Source organism: Zeugodacus cucurbitae, chromosome 6, assembly GCF_028554725.1.
Source record: "Zeugodacus cucurbitae isolate PBARC_wt_2022May chromosome 6, idZeuCucr1.2, whole genome shotgun sequence".
In the NCBI taxonomy this organism is placed as follows: domain Eukaryota; kingdom Metazoa; phylum Arthropoda; class Insecta; order Diptera; family Tephritidae; genus Zeugodacus; species Zeugodacus cucurbitae.
In genome coordinates, this window is record NC_071671.1 from 69,150,844 (window position 1) to 69,173,543 (window position 22,700).

At 35.6% G+C, this 22,700-nt stretch overlaps 2 protein-coding genes across 2 annotated transcripts in view; one reads left to right on the forward strand and one right to left on the reverse strand.

Moving 5' to 3' along the window:
- The first annotated feature begins 1 nt into the window (after nucleotide 1).
- Nucleotides 2-2,079, forward strand: LOC105221184 (alkylated DNA repair protein alkB homolog 8). The gene has a single exon (XM_011197938.3). The coding sequence runs from the start codon at nucleotides 148-150 to the stop codon at nucleotides 2,038-2,040; it is 1,893 nt and encodes a 630-aa protein (XP_011196240.1). The 5' UTR covers nucleotides 2-147; the 3' UTR covers nucleotides 2,041-2,079.
- A 205-nt stretch (nucleotides 2,080-2,284) lies between these two features.
- The window catches only part of LOC105221185 (uncharacterized), a 65,374-nt gene continuing 44,958 nt past the window's right edge, over nucleotides 2,285-22,700 (reverse strand). Inside the window, 7 exon segments of the mRNA XM_054233243.1 lie at nucleotides 2,285-7,371; nucleotides 7,472-7,669; nucleotides 12,614-13,669; nucleotides 17,818-17,844; nucleotides 18,984-19,178; nucleotides 19,385-19,662; nucleotides 21,138-21,283. Coding sequence (XP_054089218.1) covers nucleotides 6,682-7,371; nucleotides 7,472-7,669; nucleotides 12,614-13,669; nucleotides 17,818-17,844; nucleotides 18,984-19,178; nucleotides 19,385-19,662; nucleotides 21,138-21,283 — 2,590 coding nt within the window. The 3' untranslated portion in view covers nucleotides 2,285-6,681.

The window sequence follows — 22,700 nt, forward strand, 5'->3', positions numbered from 1 at the left end:
GGTTTATTTTTGTTTTTATCCGGTTTTTGACATTTTAAATGTAAACATTGAAATTTCACATGTTATTTCACATAAACGTTTGCTTAAGTTTTGTATTAAGTTAAATAATTAAAGTAATAACACTTTGAAAAGTTAAAACCCAATAAAATGACGAAGGATTACAGTTCACGTAAATTAGAACGTAAGCAGCGGCGCTGTGAGGCAATAATTCGCAATGATTTTGGAATTGAAAGTAGTGAGACACCTACACGCTATCTTGCTATCTTGAATGCCGGTCTTTCTACAGGCCTTACAGAGGAGTGCGTTTTATCCAATGCAATTCAATACGCACCAGTGCAACAAGTGATAATGTTGCCGAACAAATCTTACTGCTTTTTGGAATGTGACGCTGTGACTAATGCGGAGCATATTTTTAATAACATGCACGGTCGTGCGGGGTTGGAACAACGTGGTGGTGTGATTTATTTGTCGTACTTCAAAAGTTTGCCTGAATGCAAAGAAGAAAATGTTTGGAAGAAACCGCTTCCTGAAGGGCTAGTGCTATTGCCGGATTTTTTGACCGAAGCTGAGGAAAATGTGTTGTTAAAAGCAATTAATATAGAAGATGTCGAACAAAGTGATTTAAAGCATAGACGTGTGAAACATTTCGGTTACGAATTCATATATGGCGAAAATAATGTTAATCCATCAAGACCGTTGAACGAAAAAATACCAAACGAATGTGATATACTCTGGCCGCGGTTAAAAACTGCAATGACGAAGCTGGGCCTACCAGCATGGAATTGGGAGGTGCCGGATCAATTGACCGTTAACGTCTATGAGCCTGGTCAGGGTATACCCCCACATGTAGATACGCATAGTGCCTTTCTCGATCCCATTCTTTCATTATCACTATGTGGTGAAGTAGTTATGGATTTCCGTCGCTGCTCTGATCGTCAACCACTGATATTGTTACGTCGCTCATTGCTGGTAATGTCGGGAGCATCGCGTTATGACTGGACGCATGGCATTACACCACGAACACTTGATGTAGTGCCATCGGAAACTGGTTTGACTGTAATGCAGCGTCAAAAGCGCATTTCATTAACTTTTCGTCGTTTGCGACGGGGTCCGTGCGACTGTAACTTTCCGACACTATGCGATTCGCGCATAAATGCACAGAGCAATTTAGGTCCTGTCATAACCGATTTAATAGCTGCACAGCTGGAGGAGAAAAACGTACACAGCGTTTATGACTGCATCGCGCCTCACTTCAGTGAGACCCGTCATACGCCTTGGCCGCAAGTTGCTGAATTTCTACGTAGTTTTCAAACCGGATCAGTGTTACTCGATATAGGTTGTGGCAATGGAAAATATCTTCAATGTAATAATGATGCTTTAACAATTGGTTGCGACAGAAGTAGTGGACTTATTAGCGCATGTTTGGAGCGTGCAAAAGCTATTAACGATAACAGCTCCTATTTGCCACATGCCTTTAGATGTGATTGCTTAAATGTACCTGTGCGCAGTCAATCCGTCGACGGTTGCATCAGCATAGCGGTTATTCATCATTTAGCAACCGCAGAACGACGTTTGGCTTCGATACGTGAAATGGCAAGGCTGCTGCGCCGTGGTGGACGTGCCCTCATCTATGTTTGGGCGAAGGATCAACGCGCTAATAACAATAAGAAATCGGCATACTTACTGCAAAACAAAGCCTTAAACAAAAACAAGACAACGGTTGAGCAACAGCGTCAATGTGCCGCAGAGGAGGTGCAACGGCAGCAACAGCCGGAACAGTTTCATGATTCATTACCTGGTGCGCCGCAACTGCCTGTACACACCAATCGCACTGACTTCATGCAGCAGGATGTGTTGGTGCCGTGGAAATTGAAAGGTGTTTCAGCTGTGCCGAAAGAGTCCCCAAGTACCTACTTGCGTTACTACCATGTATTTGAGTCTGGCGAGTTGGAGGCAATGTTGGCGCAAGTGTCAGAGGTGAAACTAGTGCAAAGCTACTATGATCAAGGCAATCATTGTGTGATTTTCGAGCGTTGTTAAAAATGAAATGAAATAAAACATGTTGAATCTGAAGTTTAATTCCCATTTATTTAATGACAGGTTTTATCTAGTCTCCCATGACAGGTCGCTAAACCATATTATACAAATGTTTCCAGTTATAATGTATGCATAAGCAAATATCGTTATAATAAATTTATTAACATCTAGACATTTTGAAATAATCGTATATTTAATTGACATTTCAATAATGACAAAATTTATTTGCTCATTTTTATAATTGTTGCATTAAAATTCTTATTAAAACGATGTTTATCTCGCTAAAATGGTTTCCTAATAACACCTTTGTTTTAACCAATTTTCAAATAATGTTTATTCGATTTGCAAATACTTTGCATTAATTCAAAGTGAAATATTTCTGTACACACATGCGTACTTATAAATTATTGGTTTGATTTTACGGTTTGGCTCGGATCAACTTATTTAACTAATATGAGTTTGAAATATTCCATAATTTTCTGTATTTTCTGTGTTATTTTTTTAAATAAGACACTAATTTCATATAAAGAAGCCGTAAACCTTTATTGAAAATTCTTATTTGAACTTTGATAACTCGTTGCAATTAAAAAAAATAACTAATATGTTTTGATTCTATAAATCTGAAAAGCAATTTATATAATCTATTTAATTTGTTACATAAGAAAATAATTGTTTGTAAAAATTTGATTTTTTTTAACAATTAAATTAATAAAATGTATCATTTAAAATTGTATGCATATAGTTATTATATTATATGAAATGATATTTATATTTACGAAAAATGTATGTGGTTATTATTGACTACATAAATAGCTAATTGCTTTCTTATTCAGTTACATATTTATTTATATTTTATTTGTATGTGAATTCGAAAATATTTTTATTGACATTATATTGTAGTTCGGTAAAGCTTTTGGAATTACATATGTTAGTAATATATTATTGGTACACTTATTACGGACTTTTGTACGGGGTATTTAAAAACTGTTGTTTTTAGTAAAATTATTTCGTTGAATAAAACTGAGACGGAATTGTGGATTTTCCATTTATTTATTTCTTTAAAAAAAAATGTTTTTGTTAAATTACTGGTTTATTAAAAAGTCTATAAAATTAAAACAAAAATAGTTAAGCCATTAATTGAATAAAAAATAAATTAACTTAAAGAAAACTAATCTTAATAAGTCACGAATAATGTAAAATTATTTTTCGAGACACAAGTAATATTTTCCTTTTTCCAGTATTTAGTGAACATTGGCGGGAGATAGACTAACTACAAACCAAAAAGTAAAGCTAAAAGTTGAATTTAAAAGAATTCTTTAACTCGCCTGCATCTCTTAATATTATAGTTTTGTTAAAACTTGTTTGCGTTTCTATCAAAAATTCGTTTTTCTTTTTTTTTTGTTATATGGATTAAACACTTTAGTTAACACATTTAATTTATACTGAAACCTTCAATTCAATTATTTGTTGAATTTCTTTAGGTTGTATTATTGTACTATGGATTCTATGATTCAGTAGTGTAGTAGTAGTAGTAGGTTTGTTAGGGAGCATAATTTTTAAAATTCCATTAAAAGTTCTAAAATGCCCTATGAAGGGATAAGACAAAATCAGGATCAGATCAGGTTATTTTTGATAAAAAAAAAAATTAATTTGAAAGTAATATTTCTAACAAACCTAATATTTTTGAAATCTTCTTTGATATCAATCTTGTACATTAATGCAAAGATCTGCCGCATTTCATGTTCTGTTACATAGTTCTCCAAAGTAATCAATGAAATATGTTTCGTTTTATAAACACTGAGTATTGGCAATATATTTATTGAAATATTCTATTCTTAAATAACTACTTGTAGGTATATAACTCTATAAGGAGTCATGCAATTGTTGTATTTTATTTCTAGGTGCATGCTTATACATATTATATATATTTTATTCCTTCCTTTGGTTTTACAGAAAAATCAAATCCTTCGATTGCACTGTGATATTTGGTTGGTGTCTTTGAACATCTCTTTCAACATTTTTTATGCACTGTGTGGTAGGTTTGTATGTACACCAGTACATGTGTGCAAAATATTATTTTCACAGTTATCTTGTTGTTTACATTTAGATATTTGTTTATTTGTTATTTGATAGAGGAGAGTAAAGCTTATACCGTATTTCTTCATAAAATTTCAGTAGGTGTATACGTGTCTATATAAATATATATATGTATTTATGCATTTAGATATTGTTTAGGTCATGTTTAGTTTGCTAGTACGAGTTGGTATAAATACTATAGATACACATGCATATACGATTTCGGGTTTTCGGGTCAGGGTTCTATTTGGCTTCTTACGTTTCAAACTTCAAATAATTTTGTGAATTAGACGTTAGCTACTACTATCTATTACTAATTAACTTAGAACTAGTGTGTGATTGCTGATGTGCTTCATTCGATTTAGCTGAATACCGTATCTTATAATTGCAATGATTTATGAAATTCTTGAGCTTTGATTTTGGCCTGCCTTTGGAACCCTGACATGCCATTAAATTCCATCGCGAGTACATTATTATTATTTCTATAATTTAATTTAATTATATCATTTAATTAATATTCTTAATTGATATAAGATTTTCATTATACATTGGTATGTACATTTATTTATTTATTTTTTTTTTCATTTCTTTTATTGGATTTGAAAAACATATATTAAAAATCTGCTCAGATTGCATTGCTATCATCCACCATTTTTATAAAATTTAGATATGCTTCACTAGTATTTTGTGTCATATAATCTTCAGATCTCATGTTTTGTATAAATTCAAGGGTCTTCCATCGAATTGTTCATTACAAGAAAATGGGATTCGTGAGACAATTTTTTAATGATTATAAAGCATAAACTTAAATAAATATTAGAAAAGATTTACAAAAATGTTTAAGTTTCGGCTTGAAATGTGTCGAAATCGGAAACGATTCTCTCTTCGGTCTTCTTTTTCTCTAAAAAAAAAAAGATTTCAAAAAACTCATTGGGCTCATTGAACCAAAGCAAGTATGTAAAGTAACACGTTAGTGTCTCTTTATATTTTTGATCTAGAACTAGAGACATGATATCGATTCCATAAGAAAAATCTTGAGCTTTTCTAAAAGACAAAGTATCCAATAAGTGTTAAACTAAAATTGTGTTCTGAAGTAATTCGTCAGTATAATATACTAACTCTTGAAACCACATATGGACTTCGAAACAAAACGTATTCCCAAGCGATGTTCAATGAATTTCTGAATGTGGTCTTGAAGTAGTAACTCCAGTTTCAATTTAAGAAAGTTATGTGAAGAAGTCCAGTTACCGATTTCACGAAATCCGTAAAATATTGAAACAAAAAGCATGAATCTATTGAAAATGAGCTATAAATATCTTAATTAATTGCCACTTATACACACTCTTCAACCAATCATATGGTGTTGGTGTTGCGACCTCTAAGACAATTCCCCTTAGGAGCATTAACACTCTTATATAAATATCCACCATGCTCTATACAATATGATATTAGTCACATATGTAGGTATGAATATAAAACTTACGGACAAATTTATTGTTACATAAGTACATAATAAAAAATCTAATTGCTACATATATACGAATGTACCTACAGGATTCCACAAAAAAAACGCGATTCGAAAATCTACAATTTATGTATGTAAGCTCCCTAAAAATCTATGTACCTACGGCTCATGCATCCCAGTACGCGCAGGTGTGTGTATGTGTGTTTCGTTTTTGATACACGCAGAAATAATGATAATAATCAAATATTCTATAATTTTTTGTTGTTACTTGATATTTTTGTAGTTACTTTTGTTGCTTAATTTAATTTGTTGTTAGTTGTACTTTTATCTATACAAACATATTTACATAAATACAATACATAGTTACATATAAATACATACATATATATACTTATAAATAGTAAATAGTTACACATACATACACGTTTATATACATATGTACGCGATACACTAATAACATTCATTAATAATGCATTAATAATGACGAAAAAATGTTATAAACGGTATTAACGGTATTATTTATAATATTAAAGCTTGAAAGTTTTCAAGTGACTTGTTAAAGCTTTGCGCCAATGCTTTCTACCAATGGCTCGGGTTGTATTTTTAGAACTAGAACTAATAACTAGTGCTAAGTTTTCATGATTTTTTTGTTTTTGTGATAAATACACATACACTTACATATATAAGTGTTGTATGTACATATGTAATTCGTTTTTAACGGTTTTCAGTAGTTACGAATAGTTCAGTCATTTTTGAGATTTTTAGTTAGATTTTAGCCGAAAGGCAACCCCAACGCGAGTTGGCCACGAACCGTTCCAATTAGAGCCGAAACATTTGTAAGTGTGTGAGATAAATACGTGAGCTGGAAGTTAGGAAGAGTATAGGAAATAGATACCAATTATGTACATACTTCGCTGAGCATATGGTAGGAGCTACTTTTGTGCCTTATAGCTTTGCCGCAAACCTGATTCGGTCCTCATACAACACCCTCACTCTCCGGATGCGCAACGGGCTTGCCTTCTCTTCTCCTCATATAGTACTTCCATCTTCCATGTCAACGTTGCATTCACTTAAGCTTAAATAAATGTTTCGGCTGCCATTTGTTACAAATACTCCGTTTGCGGTTGTGGCGGCGGTTTCTCGTGCGGTGGTGATGGTCCCGACACCGAGACCATTGGTAACGCTGCGATCTTTGGTTTGGCATGCTTTAGCGCCAGCGTTTTGGGACTGCGGTGCGGTGAAATGGAGACGGTTGACGAGCGCTGACGCACGAGCGTACGCGAACGGCTTGTAATGGCTATTTCTGGTAACGGTACCGCAGTGGCAGCAACGGTTGGCACGAGTACTAACTCCTCGACTGTGTCGGTGGAGTCGCGCGAGGCGGAACTCTTCTTCGACATGCCGGCAAAGGTATTTGGACGCTGTCTCTTCTCACCGTTTGGCAAAGCGACGATGGCGGTGGTCGTGGCTGCGATGCTGGCGGTGCTGTTGTGCAGTTCGTCTTTGATGTGAGAGGGTGGTGTTTCAATCGAAATGCTGCCCACAACCACATTCGTGACGGACATTGAAGCCGCGGCGGCCGCCGACGTGGATGGATGATCGCAACTGGTGTTGGTAGTCAGCACCGATAGAGTACGTGACTCGCCACAGCAACCGGCGTTGCAATTGTTTTGATTGGGGCGGCATTCGCGTAGCTCAATGGCGCTGCCATCGTCGTCGTCTTGTCTCCTGTTCGGATCACTGTCATTATTCCCGTCGTTGTGCCACGAACCCTTATTGTCGGAGAAACTCTTCTGTAGCAGAAAGAATAATAGAAAATTTTATGTGCACATATGTATATGGAAACTTAAATAAATACAGTTAGTTAAACCAGTCCACCAGTTTTCAACTCACCTTACGCTCATTGTCGGTAATATTCTCAGCGCTGCGCGCCTTCCGGCACAACACGCTCTGCGAACCGTGTCGACGCAGAAATTCGATTGAGTCAAAACCTCTTCCCTCGGACGAAACGAATATGGCCGAATTGATGCGACTGCGTGTGCATCGTTCCGAAATGGAGGCAGAGCGCTCCTCGTGCAACATGTGGAAATGCTGGAAGCAGAGACACAAATACGTTTTCAGTGTGTGGCGGACAATGTGTGGGGCGTATTTCAGACAACAGGATACATGGGACAAAAATAATAGAAAAAGAAACATGGCGCGTAGACGGACGACAAAAGCAAATATTGAAACTGCAAACATTTATTGAACGCTTATTGAAAAGTGAAATTCGTGCTCTAACACGAAAATTCGGTATTTTGATGTTTTGATTTTATTTAATTTTTTTCTACTAAAATTTATGTAAAACCATACATAAGTACACATGTGTGCACTTCTGCAGGTATATATGCAAGTACAAACACACGTCTCTAAAATAACATACGAACACATCACTTAAAATTTCTATACAAATCAGAAGCGAACGATTTGGTAAATTGGCGCTAAAACGTGTTATTAAGCTAAAACGTGTTATTCTTGAATAATTTCTATTTTTGCCTTGTCAATTTTGAGTGTAAATTTGTGTATGTGTGCATAGTGCGCTTTGAATTATTGTGTATCTTACCGTTATTATTTCAAAGAAATCTTTTTATAATTTTGAAATATTTTAATTGCCGATTGGTCCATATTGTTGTTGTAATATTATATTAAAAAGGATATATGATAGATTGTAAATAAAATAAGTATATTTAACAAATTTAGGCGACTTGCTATAGTCTTCGTCGATTGGTCCATAGATCTAGTGAACCCATCACTTTCAGCAATGTTTTCCTTTCTCTAGTTTCATAGTTTTATCCGGTTAGATCCGGTATATCAACTCAATATCTCGCCATTGTGACGTGAAACACATAAGTACTGACGTCTTCTAATTATTAATAGTTATTGATTTGAAGTCAAAGATGAAGGAATATTGAAAATATTTATCAAATGAGGATGTCCGGAAGCATATTATACTTTTCATACTTTTTGCGGAAGAGAGATGAGAATCAATAAAGACACTGCCACATAGATACAAATATTGCGATTTTTAAGACTGTAAATCTCAAAGTTTTCAGATTCAATTTATAATTGTCTCCATGACTCACGTTCATTTGCATTAAGGCTGTATACAATTTAATTAGCTATCAATTCAATGGACCTCACAAAGGATAATCTGGTTACTACAAAATAAACGTACATATGTATGACATACATACATGAACTGCACTGTCTTGATGACATAACAGCGAGGTATAGAAGCTGGTAGACTGCAGTGAAATGTTATTTCCGTTTATTTGGGGTTGCAATGAAGAAACAGCAGAGGCCACTTCATTATAATAATTGAAAATATTCAGTTGAAACCTAGACTTATGTAAGTAGTTATAAGCTAGTAAAGAATTTGTAGACATTCAGTAACTGCTGAGGTACTTTCTAAAACCCAAAGTTTAGACCAGATGCTGTACATGTGAAAACTCATGCTTTTGTGCTCGCTTTGGAGTACTACTCATCTGAAATGGACCATAGTTTATATTATGCGAGTCCTTCAAGCGATTTTTGCTGAGATATTATTTGACATACATGCACGTTCATATGCATACACATACCTGTATGTACATGTATACTTAAAGGTAAAGTACTCGCATCCAACGGTCCAACAGTTTGCTTTATAGCTTTTATGAGCAATCAGGAGGAGCGAGTGTATACATGTTTGCACAGTTAAACCAATTTACTACTGATAATTTTGAGCTACTGAAAGGCACGTTGCTACGCAGTAACACAGGCATATGATAAGTTAACAGATAATGGAGGGAAGTCAGGACGTACGCCAAGATTGAGTGGACATTTCGAATTATGACTTGCATCAAGCTCGTCAACAGAGGAAATTGTCGCATACCGGGTTCGAGGAGAGGCGTTTGTGTTCAAAAACCACGTACACAAGCCATCTTCGCTTTCTGGGTCATCCATACTACATTTATTATATGCAGCATATAAACTCACACTGCCACCGCTGATCAGTGTGAGTGCGTGCACTGCATTAACGAATCAATAAACGCACATGTCGCATAGGCAATTACAGCCTAATAAATTGAGTTAAATCAAGTCATTCGGCTCATAAAAGCCAATGCCTGCTGGTAGCTATGTTATGTATCAGGGGAGTTATTCTTACTCATTATAAGAATATTTATATTATGGCCATAAGGTATTTAATGTCAGATAAATGTAAGCTCTTGCTTGATACTTGCGCCCTATCCTAATTTAGGTTTTTATGGCAGTGGAAGTAATGTATAGTTGACTACATTTAGGAGTAGAAACTCATCTGAGCATCAAGTAGTAGTAGTAAATGTAGATATTTTTATGGAATACTTTAAAAAGTATCTTCTTCATTAGTCCTCATAAAAATATCCCTAAATATTTTGAGATATTCAATATTAATTTTATACACGAATTCTTAATTCATTTTAACAACATGTGTTTGACTTTTCATAATTTATTTCTTGCAAATTTTTTTCGCAGATTTTCCGGATGTTTATTTATTCAACGTAGATTCCTACCGCCTTAATTGGCATTTTGACAGCTCTAATAAATCTATGGCATTTGTTGTTATTTAAATTTTCTATTCATTTCCCGCCTCAGCGCTTTGTTTATAGCAATAAACAGCGTTTGTTGACTTGAAATGTAATAAAAATAATAAAAGTATGTATGTATGTAAGTAAGCGCCACATAAATTTTCAAAGCGTTGAGGCATCACAAGCTGTATTTAATTCAGCTGCTAAAGGTGTGTGGAAAATTATATTTATTTGCTTAATTCATGTTATTGAATTTTTCAATTTCCATAAAGCAATTTTATTCGTAGTAATGTGTACCTTGGGATGGCAATTCAATTTTATTACACCATAATTGTGTGAAACGATTGACTGGCGTACAAAAATTATGATAATTGCAAATAATTGCGGGAAGTTAATCGATTTGATTTGTGGTGTGGTAATAAAATGTTTTCTGCAATTTTTTATTAAAAAATTTGTATATTATTAATATTAGATAATTTAAAAATCTGATTCTTTTAGATTTTGAAGGAAAAAAATAATAAAATAATAAATAAAATTGATTTTTCATTTTGCCACACTGTATAATTATTATAATATTACGCTAAGGCTTAATTGGCGTTCTTCTATATTCCTTCTTCTATATTGAAATGTCCAGGGAAATTTATGCATGATAATATTTTTATAAGAATTATGCTTTAATTGCAATCGATTTTACTAGGACACTGACTTGGTTTTCTTTATAAGCATTTTCATAGTCATGTATCTCTATTTTCTATTTCAATTTGATTACTGACATTGGCTTCAGCCAATGGATTCAGTGGAATCCATAACCACTGCCATTCGGTAAATATAAACTATAATGAGCAATTCTCACACATTCACATACGAATTAATGGAGGTGTTGAAATAATTAGGCAAAAATTAATTGGTTGTTTCATAAGCTGTCACTTACACACATGTGGCAGTTGGAAATGGAAATTTTTGCTTTATAACTGTGCTAATGAATATTGGCACGTGGCAAACCATATAATATTTTATTCATAGAACACTCGCTTTGTAATGGAAATTCCATAAATTGGTGCTTGATTTCTTCGTGCTAAAAGTGACAAACATTATGTGGACGTTGTTAATTCAAACTTATGCAATTAAATGTGTTTACTGGTGAATTCTCGAAACAGATTTTCAGATTATTTTCCTCGTAATTAAGATCATATATTATCGATCTCGAAACAGGCTTCTTCATCTGGTTCTACCTGGTTTTAATATAAAAAATAGGAGGCATTTGCAATGTACTAAATCTCAACTGGTTTTCAAATTTATTTGACTGTTTTAAGTACAAAGTTGGTACAATAAAGTAACACTTTAACATTGGTTCCAAATTAAAGCTCATAAGGCATTATCATACTATCCGACTACTATTCTCATCCTGCCTTGTTATTATACCAATTTTTACAAATTTTTCCGCACGTTTATACCAGTTATAACTAAATTAAATATTTATATAAGTATATATCGTATTTTAAAGTCATTTGGCTTTCTTTTTTATGCTTCTCACAAGTGCTACGAATTTATATTCTAAAGAGGTGGAACGAAATATCTAAAATACTTTTAAAACTTCACTGCAAGTCACAAGCAGATTATAAACTATAAGCTTTAAAATGGTATAAAACTTCAAAATACAATTTTAGAATACTTTTTATATAACAAAAAAATCTCATACAAGCTTTGAAAGAATTCATAGAACAATGCAAGCGAGTATAACAAAATTAGGCGTTGAAGAAATATGAAATGCATGGTTAAATACTAAAAAATATACTTATAAATGAGAGAGAAGAAGAAGCTGGTATTTCTAATATAAATTATATAAATAATGGTCAACTTGAAAGCAGTCTAAATTTCAAAGCTCATTAAGTAAAAGTTGAAGCAAGTAGAGTTCAGCCAAAAGACAAGCAAATTTCACTAAAACTAATAACATTTTATGATAGAAACAACGTTTTGTAGGCGTATAAATTTTTAGAAGAAACGAGAAGTAAAGAAAAACAGAGTAATTTGACTCAACCCAAACGGCCTTGGTCCTTCCAACTACAGCGCATCAGTTGCAAACACTTCGGGGGTCTTCGGAATTCGACAAATATCGGAAACAAGCAGTCAAGCGGGGTTTGAAGGCAACTAGTAATATAATCAACAAGCAGGTTCTTTCGTGTTGGTCGTCAACCTAGATGAGGCGCTTTCATTTTGTACAGGGTGCAGTGTATTGCTGGTGTTCGTGTCGAAGGAATTTCAAGCGGTGGATTTTTTTATTTACAAAGTGCAACTACTAAAACAACGCTACCAACAAACAGTTGTTGTACGGGGTGCAACTTATCGATGGCCAACGATTGAACATGGTACTGCCTCGGCAAGCCGTCGTGTGCATATCGAGTGCCAAAGTGCTTTCGTGGTGCTTTAGGAAGAGCTTAAAAGTCCCACTTACATTGCGACGTCCCACTGCTGATGAGTAAGGTTCGAACGATTCGTCACGTTTTTGCTGTTGCGGTTGTTGTGATCGTTTATATGATTGTTCTTGTTGTTGTTGTTCATAGTTAATATAGTTAGCGCTGTCGGTGTTGAATGATTCGCTAGCCATCATACTGTCGCCCTTATAACGATGCAGCGACGACGACTCACGACTCTCGCGCGAATCCTCACGTTCGGCACACGAGTACTGCCGCCTGTACTGGCGGCGGCGTCGGAATGCGCCCTGACCCGGACCGCTGTAACCGCCAGCATAATTGGTGGACGACGCCTGACCAATTGGCAGCGGTATGGCGCGATAGTAGCACGGATCGTAGCTGAATTGTCGCCGACGCCACTGCTCGTACTGGCGGTAGTGGCTGAAGAGCCGCCGTCGCCGCAATATCAGTTGCTTTTTGGCCTCCAGCAGCTCTTGCTCATCCTGATTGCTTGAACGCTCCGTTGAATTCTTCAATATACTCCGTTGTTGAGTGAAACGCTTCTGCCTGGTCTTGAGATCACCTCCACCACCGCTCCCAACGACACTGATAGCGCCACCGGCTTTGGATTTCGACTGTATGAGCAGTTGATGTTGTTGTTGTTGATGATATTGCTGAAGCTGCTGCTCGTGCAAGGAGCGGTGATCGCGTTGCATTCGACCATCCACGTCAATATCGTTCTCATCGACAGCGCCCTGTTCGTCCACTTCGCTAGCGCTACAATCGCTGTCGCTCAAATTATGGCGACTACCACCACCACCGGCGCCACCTCTGGCCACTTCGTTCTCGAGGCGCAGGCAACTGATGGCGCCACAACTGTGCAATGGTGTCGCCAGCGCGGCAGTCGGACTATCGATGCTATCGACTTTGACGTAACCTTCCGACGATGCAACGCCATCACCATGCGCTGGTTGCTAGCTCTCAACATCGGCCTTATGCAGCAATGCAAACTGGCAGCCGCAATCGCGCTCCAGCTCGCGTCGCGGATATTGAAAGCAGCGATCGAAGATGCCACAACCCTCGCAACGCGGCAAACACTGAGCGTGTGTGTGTGTGCGTTCATATACGTATATATATACGTACATATATATATTGTTAAGTATGTGTGTATGTGTGAGCAGCAGCGAGTGGACACACACATACAAATGTAGTAGTGGACACGCATACGCGCACACGATCACACATATGTATAAACGGCACGAATAATAAGCAAAAAAAAGCCGGTACAAAGAGAGAGAGAAAGAGAAAGAAGAGATAAGAAAGAAAAGGAGGAGAGATGTAAACACTTTGGCTGTTTTGAGTGTCGACGCTGTGAATGCAAAGGACAATGGATAAACTACATACATACTGTATACAATACTACGCAAATTTATTGGGTGGCAAGACGCAGCTGTCATATTATGATATACCAAAATGCGTACTAACGAGTTATATACGAGTATATGTATCTTATTCTAAGTTTATTTTACTATAAATTGTATGAGTATTGTGTAAGAATTCGATTCAAGCGCTACAGTTGGTATATCTGTATGTTCTATATACTTAAATATTATTGTATTATATAATTATATACTTAGTATACTATAAGTGATTATTGTGCTTTGAAAGAGGGGAGTTATAAACGAAAATGATAAGAAATAAATTAATAAAGTGCAAAATCTATAGAAGCAGCTTATAGTTGATATAAAGTGTTTCTTTGGGCGCCTCTTTTGTTGTGGATTTCAAGTTAGGTATCAGGTATTAAATAACTCTATTAAATTACTCTATCGTGGCATGCTTTTCAATTCAAGTGTTATGAATATTGAAACCATAATTTCTGTTTTAAAGAAACTAAAACATATTTAAATAAAATAAATTAACGGCTGTGTTAACTAACGTGGAGCAACGGCAAAGGCTCCTCTCCAAGCCATTCGATACTAAACGAGGTTTCAGAATGATTGACTCTGGGAAAAATACGAGCTACAGAGCTAAACAAAAAACAGATATGATTGCAGAGGATGCAACTGCTGGTGTATGCTGATGATATCTACATCATTGGAAACAAACGCGAATGCGCTGTCTTGACTCCTACGTCACTTTTGACAGTCATAACTTTGAAGTTGTAGATAATTTCGTCTATCTGGGAAGCAGTGTTAACACCAATGACAATGCCAGCGAATAAAAATATAACGGCTGCGCTGGCTAGGTCATGTTGTCCGAATGGACGAAAACACTCCAGCTTTGAAAGTGTTCTCCTGCATCGAACCAGATGGTGGAAGCAGAAGAAGATGAAAGTCTCCACTTCGTTTGAAAGACTAGGTGGAGAAGGACTTGGCTGCAGTTGCTATCAATTAACGCCAAACAACGATAAGGAATAACGAATGACGCGCTGCTGTTAACTCGGCTATAACGACTGTCTACGCCAGTAAAGAAGAATAAAAGAAAATAATGGTGTCTAAATATGTTGTAAGAGGCAGCGTAGTACACTCCGATTTTTATACCCTGAACAGGGTATATTAAGTTTGTCACGAAGTTTAAAACACCCAGAAGGAAGCGTCGGATACCCTATAAAGTATATATATAAATGATCAGTATGTTGAACTGAGTCGATTTAGCCATGTCTGTCTGTCTGTCCGTCTGTATATATACGAACTAGTCCTTCAGTTTTTAAGATATCGTTTTGAAATTTGCAGATGTTATTTTCTCTTCAAGGAGCTGCTCATTTGTCGGAACTGCCGATATCGGACCACTATATTATATAGCTGTCATACAAACTGAACGATCGGAATCAAGGGCTTGTATGGAAAACTTCCGCATTTTACTACATATCTTCACGAAATTGGGTGTGAGTTATTGCTCATAGAAATAATTTAATCTCCGAAAAAATGATTCAGATCGGTTCACTATAGCATATATCTGCCATACAAACTGAACGATCTGAATCAAGAGCTTGTATGGAAAACTCCCGCATTTTACTACATATCTTCACGAAATTTTGTGTGAGTTATTGATCATAGACATAATTTAATCTCCGAAAAAATTGTTCAGATCGGTTCACTATAGCATATAGCTGTCATATAAACTGAACAATCGGAATCAAGGGCTTGTATGGAAAACTTCCGCATTTTACTACATATCTTCACGAAATTTGGTGTGAGTTATTGCTCATAGACATAATTTAATCTTCGAAAAAATTGTTCAGATCGGTTCACTATAGCATATAGCTGTCATATAAACTGAACAATCGGAATCAAGGGCTTGTATGGAAAACTCCCGCATTTTACTACATATCTTCACGAAATTTGGTGTGAGTTATTGCTCATAGACATAATTTAATCTCCGAAAAAAATTGTTCAGATCGGTTCACTATAGCATATAGCTGTCATATAAACTGAACAATCGGAATCAAGGGCTTGTATGTAAAACTCCCGCATTTTACTACATATCTTCACGAAATTTGGTGTGAGTTATTGCTCATAGAAATAATTTAATCTCCGAAAAAATTGTTCAGATCGCTTCACTATAGCATATAGCTGTCATATAAACTGAACAATCGGAATCAAGGGCTTGTATGGAAAACTCCCGCATTTTACTACATATCTTCACGAAATTTTGTGTGAGTTATTGCTCATAGACATAATTTAATCTCCGAAAAAATTGTTCAGATCGGTTCACTATAGCATATCGCTGTCATATAAACTGAACAATCGGAATCAAGGGCTTGTATGGAAAACTCCCGCATTTTACTACATATCTTCACGAAATTTGGTGTGAGTTATTGTTCATAGAAATAATTTAATCTCCGAAAAAATTGTTCAGATCGGTTCACTATACTTACTTACTTTTTCTTACGTCTTTAGATTTGCTTAAACACATAGTTACAAAAAGAAATGCACCTGGGAAGGGTATATTAGCTTCGGTACAACCTAAGTTAACGATTTTTCTTGTTTTGATTTTTTTTAAATTCAAATTTAAAGTTTTAGCCTTGCTTGTTATTCTAAATTTAGCCCAAATTTAAGTTATCCAGTCTAGTCGAGCTGCGAAGGAACCAAAAAAATATTCACAGTTTAATCCGAGCAAATTTGATGAAGCTTTTTAAAACTGCAATAATATTTGTTTGAAGTAATATAAATCTAAACTGGTCTATAGAAACCTGTTGGTACATGAGGCATGAGAGAACGAATTTGGGGGAAGACAAATCACACAATTTCCAACACAATGATAAATCGCTTAAATAAACACTAATGGCTCAGAGGGATCGAGAGATTTGACTCACTAAAAAATCTGCTCTTTGGAATACACAATTAATTATCTCAAACTATAAAAATCACTAACTACGTCTATAAGAATTACACGCAAATTTGATGAAACGCTGAACTGTTTTTTGAAAAAAAAAAATCCTTAACAGTTCGGAACAAATTTAATGAGCTAGTAAATGTATGTTTTAATTCATACCAATGTATTAAAAGCATGTTATAGCGTGGTAAAAATATAAAATTGGCAACAGCAGCGTAATTTTGGCAATTCGCCAATATCTACTATAATTTATAATACTTCCTCCACCACAGCAATTAATGTATAAACCCATAAATATTCCAACGAATTTATCGCATTTGCGAACTTTATATTTTTCTTTTTATCAAACTAAGGTAAATAGTGCAGTATGTATATATACTATACAAAGAATGGGTGCGTTCTGAGGTCCGACCAAAAGTTAACCATTAATGTATTTTTAAACAAAATAGTATATAACCCAATTGATGAACGAGTGAAATACAGAAATTATGGTTTGCAGTAAATTGGAATTGTTTGTGATATAAAAAGCTAAATATATTTGTTTGTATATTTATGGTAAATGTAAATATTTCCAAAACGAGCTCGAAAAAGATGTATGTCTTCTTCATTGAATGCCGGGAATTTCAAATACTTAGGTGTATACAAATGCGAAAAATACCAAGAAAGGGAGAAAAGGGGGAGGGATGAAGCGTTCAACTAAGTGTTGTGGATACAACTGCCCGTTCGAATAGAGGAAATAACTAACTACATATATGTATTGGTATATATGTATGTATGTATGTGTTTTATATGTAGTTGAATACATGTATATTGTTTTATGATTGATATCTAAGCTGTTATTTACGACTCGATTTATTAATAAAAATGCAAGTAATAAAATTAATTGATTTGTATTAAATTTTGTAGATACCTTTACGAATATATCTGGGTGTAGGTTCTAAAAATATATAAAATACAACAACAGTAAAGAAATGTTATTTCAGTTAAAGCTGTGAGTTGGTTAGTATGTATTTTTTTTTTAAGTTGATGAACAATGCATAATTGATAGTTGTCTTACTTAAATACAAAAACAAAGACTTAGTTATGAGTGAAAGGAGAACCGTTGTGTGTTTGCTAATACATAAGAGACTATGTACACATTTATATGCTATATATAAAAGAAGTACATAACTAGGTGAATGGAGAAGTTGAACTAAAACTAAGCACATTTTGTAGTAGTAAGTTGCCACATCAGAGAGTTGGTACTGGGCGCTATTTATTCTATTTATGAGAGCGAATAAGTAAAAGCAGGTCTTTGCATTGTTGTTGATATTGATTAAAGTTGGACCTTTGGTTTGGGATGTTAACAGTTATGTGTGCGTATGGTAGAGTAGCTTATGCTGACTGTTAGGTTACGTTCGATTAACTTTTGAGCGAGTTAATTGTTGTTGTTATAATTTTTCTTAAAATTTTAATTAACTGTTTTATAACATATTTATATTTTAGTATAAATAAGTAAATTATTTTCTTTTAAATTTCTTTTCTCTAGCTGCTGTCGTATCTTCATATTAACTCAGCGTAGGCCACTCTACCATTCGCCCAAACATTTGATCGCTAAATTTTCAAAGTATTAAAGCACTCTATTCAGTGTTTTGAACTAACAAATTAAACACACTAAATGCGCTGACATAGAAGGCACCGCTAGTATACAAGTGTTGTGTTGCGTATACGTAGTGTAGCACACTGAGAGACAGTATGTTGCGTATACGCCGTGTGGCACTACGCTTACATTACGCACTGTAAATTTCACTTTCTATTCGCTATTTTTGCTATTTTTTCGATATTATATTTTTAGAGAAAAATGTATATTTTTGTCTTTTGGCAAATCACATTGTATATTCTTGGGAAATTCCATATTTTTGCCTCTCTTAAACTCGAAACGCTCACTAGCATGACTGCTCATTTCGTATTCAACAGCATAAGTAGGCTAATGAGGTTACGGCATCTGGTACGCAATTACGCACTAGCAACCAAAATGCAAAACCAAGGCATGAAAGGTGTATTTAAACGCTTAATGGAAATGCCTACAAAACATACCTGATGCGAATGTTGGCCATTGCAGCCAGCGCCGGTGCACACCCCCGTGCCGGGTACCTTCAGCTGTTCGTGTTTGTAGTCCGGTTGATAGGGCAATAGCATGCGTATTTTGCCCCAACGATTGAAGAACAGCGCGATAGCGCCAGCCCACACCATCAACACAATGAGCACAATGCCGATTTCAACTCCGCGTATCTGTTTGTGTACGCAAAGAGCGAGAGAGAAAGAGAACGAATAACAGATAAATTCAGTTAAGCGTAAAAATCACAAAAAAGTTAAATAAATCTAGCGCAATGGATATTACACAAATTGAGTAAATGAAATCAAGTAGCGCCAAACACCATTTTGTGATTCACACTTCAAATTAAGTACACACACACCCAAACATTTTGCAAACTTACCGTTGGCAATTCACGTGGTCGCTGCGCCATTGTGTTCGTTACTGTTGAGGTTACATCGTCCCCATACGTGCCATTGCCGTTAGCTGCTGCTGCTGCCGCTGCGCTAGCCAGATTGCCGCCGATAAGCCCCGTGCCACCCGCGCTCACACCACCACCTCCATCGGTAGCACCACCGCCAGCGATGCCCGCATTAACGTTTCTGACACTGTTTTGGCTTCCCAGCGCGCCGGCCATGTGTCCGGGCGCGTAGTCCTGCTGCGATGATGTCTTAGGCATATCTGAAACCGTTGTTTTGATTGTGCCACATTTTGGTTACGTTTCCATTTTGTGTGCAGTACATCGACATTGGTGTGTCGCGTGCCAATCAGTTAGATGAGCCATTGTCACAAACACACATAGCCATGAATGCGTCGCAATTGTGGTGGGCAAAAACAAAATTGCAGCAGAAAAAAGTTAAAATATGAATGATTGAATAGGACAGTTGGGAAAAAGGCAAAAATTCGATTAGTGTTATTATTGATGTACTCGCATACAAGTTGATAAAGTTCTCAAATATTCTATTACAAGTAAGTAACTATTTATATGTACTATATATGTATGTTTCACTGAACTTGTTTATATACAAGAGTATGCCTGTCTCAATATACTATGGCGGCCAAATAAAATCTAACTTCGCAATAATCGAAAATATTTTGGTAGAGCAAAATGTGATTGGCTTATTGTTTAAACTCTATAAAGCTATTTGTGCCTATTTTGCTTGAAACAGTGACTTTAAGTGTAGATCTTATATAAATTTAGCTTTTCGGTTAATCTTAAATTTTATAAATGTTTGATTCATTTTAAAGATTTGAGCTTCATAAGTTTTGACTCTGGTTTTAAAGAAGAAACAACTGCTTTGACATTCTAAAGAAGACTCAAAGAGAGTGACATTTTATATTCGAATGTGGCACCTGAAGGTGCTTTTAGGAGATAATTATTATTGCTCTTCCATTTGCTTTTGAATTTTGCAATACATTTCTCTAAAATATCTGAAAGATTTTTCGACAATTTCGATAGAGAGGTCCTAATATTCGGTAACTAGAGCTTTGAAAAAATAAAGCCCGATCTTTAGACGAACGGTGAAGTATATTTGAAAAAAAAGTATTCCGAAATTTTTATTGGTTCTCCGAAGTTCGTTCTACCAAAATGTCTCAGCCGCATCTAGCGAAAGCTGGTCAATGAAGGAGAAACTATCTCGCAGTCACTCAGGTACTGGCTAGATTTCATGGATTAATGACTATTGGAAAAGTATAAAGTATATTGTTTACATTATTACGGACTATCGAAAAAAAGTTCAGCTTTTGCATTGAATTATATGTTCCATAGATATATATATCCATATATTCCATCCATATATATTATTTTAAGTTTTGATAAAATAGTTTCATAAAAAGAATCCCCTTAAATTGCTTCATTAAATACCAAACACTCCGATTTGTTTAATTTTTGCATTAAAAAGTACTCAAACCCATTTTATTTGGCCACCACTGTATGGCTAATACATAATAAATAAGCTTGAGGGCATCGCGCAAAGAAAAAAAACTTTAGTTCGTAATTTCGGTATTATATTTCATATACTCTGACAATGTTTCGCCTGCCCTTGAATGTTTATATTAAAATGCATATTTACTGCTACACATACATATAGACATATAAATATTGTATATTGTCAGTCTAAATAAAAGGTAAAAAGAAAGATTTGAAGGATATTTACCTAATGTGCGAAATATTATCTGTCGACTGCGATATTTCTTGCCAAGCCAAATGGCCGTCACCGCTATCGAGTACTGCGTGCTGGGCGACAGACGATCTAAAATGATTGCCTCACTATTGCCGGCGACATCCTGAACAACCCTGTAACTTAAATTAATTCAATTACCACTCTTTGCCACAAACTACAAGCGTCACACAAAAACACAAAAGATGCACAGATGCAGAGATGCATGGATGCTAGGTTGCTGGGTTGCTGTGGGGAGAGGAAGGCAGGCGAGCGAACGAACGAACGAGCTAAGAGGTTGAATAGTTGTAAGTAATGAAAGAAAAGCGAAAAGCAAAATAGTATAACGCTGCGGATCTAGATGACTATACAGGCCCACAGATGCATACATATTTATCTACTTACTTACCTTCGGCTAGTTATGTATGAGGGAGGAGTGTATGAATAAAACACGAGCTGCCACGACAAATCCGATTACAATGTTGTAAACGCAACCAAGCTAACGGTTGCTGATCTTGAGGGCAAGTGTAATTTAACACAATAGTGGCAACGAACAATCATACAAATTGGGGGATTGTGTGGAAACAAGTAAGAACTTCAAAGGATATGGTTAGGGCGGTATGGGATAAGTGGTGAATAAGTATTGACGACAAAAACATAGTTTGGTAAGGATGAAATAAATGTAATCTGCATAGACTGGAAGAGAAATATGTACCACAACAACAACACCAATAACAACAACAACAACATTCATTACACTTATATAAAGAACCCACAGGAAAAATTAATAAGTGAAGCAGAAGGTTTTCAACCTAGAAAAGAACTTTATTTTCTTTCACCAATTAATGTTTGCATCCCCCAAATTCTTACAGAACCCCAACTAGTGTATGTACGCTTCCAACTCTTCCCACAAAGCATGCAAAAACTTCGAGGTGAACACAAAAAGTCACTCTAAAGTGCCCACGTTGCTTTTGTTTGTGTAATTAAGAATTTAATTAAAACGAATGAATGAGCGCGGAGAATTAAATGAGGCGCAGAATGATGCTCAATGAATTGTGAAGCGTTCACTTTGCTGGCAAACACCTCATTTGGCCACAAATGGTGGCCGCATTGTTTGATTGCTTACAGCGCTTTTCCACTCGACCAGCGCAACTTTATTATACTCGTACCCGCGCTGAGCGCCACAAGCGAGCGGATGTACATTAAACGAATAGCAGCAATTTCTTTTTAATTTAGTTGCTAATTTTGTTATTTGTTTAACTGTCGGTTGTTTGATGTTTTCCACGCTCACGGCGTTGACGACACAAGGATCAAAGATGCGGCAACTGATGCCGTCGCTGTTGCTGTTGGCACTACGTAATGGCATTTTTAATGGCTTCTAATGCCACGCGTTTGAAAATAAAAATATTAATATAAACTTAAATGTGCGGTTTTGTTATATAGTTAAAATGAAATTGGCTCGCTAATTGTGTATGCCATAAAGAGTTTACGAAGGAGTTAAGACGACAACTAAGTGAAAAATAAGTTTTACTATTATTATTATTACAATAAATGGAAGAA

Excerpts from the sequence above, each read along its gene's own strand:
- LOC105221184 (XM_011197938.3), top strand. The coding sequence starts at position 148 with ATGACGAAGGATTACAGTTCACGTAAATTAGAACGTAAGCAGCGGCGC.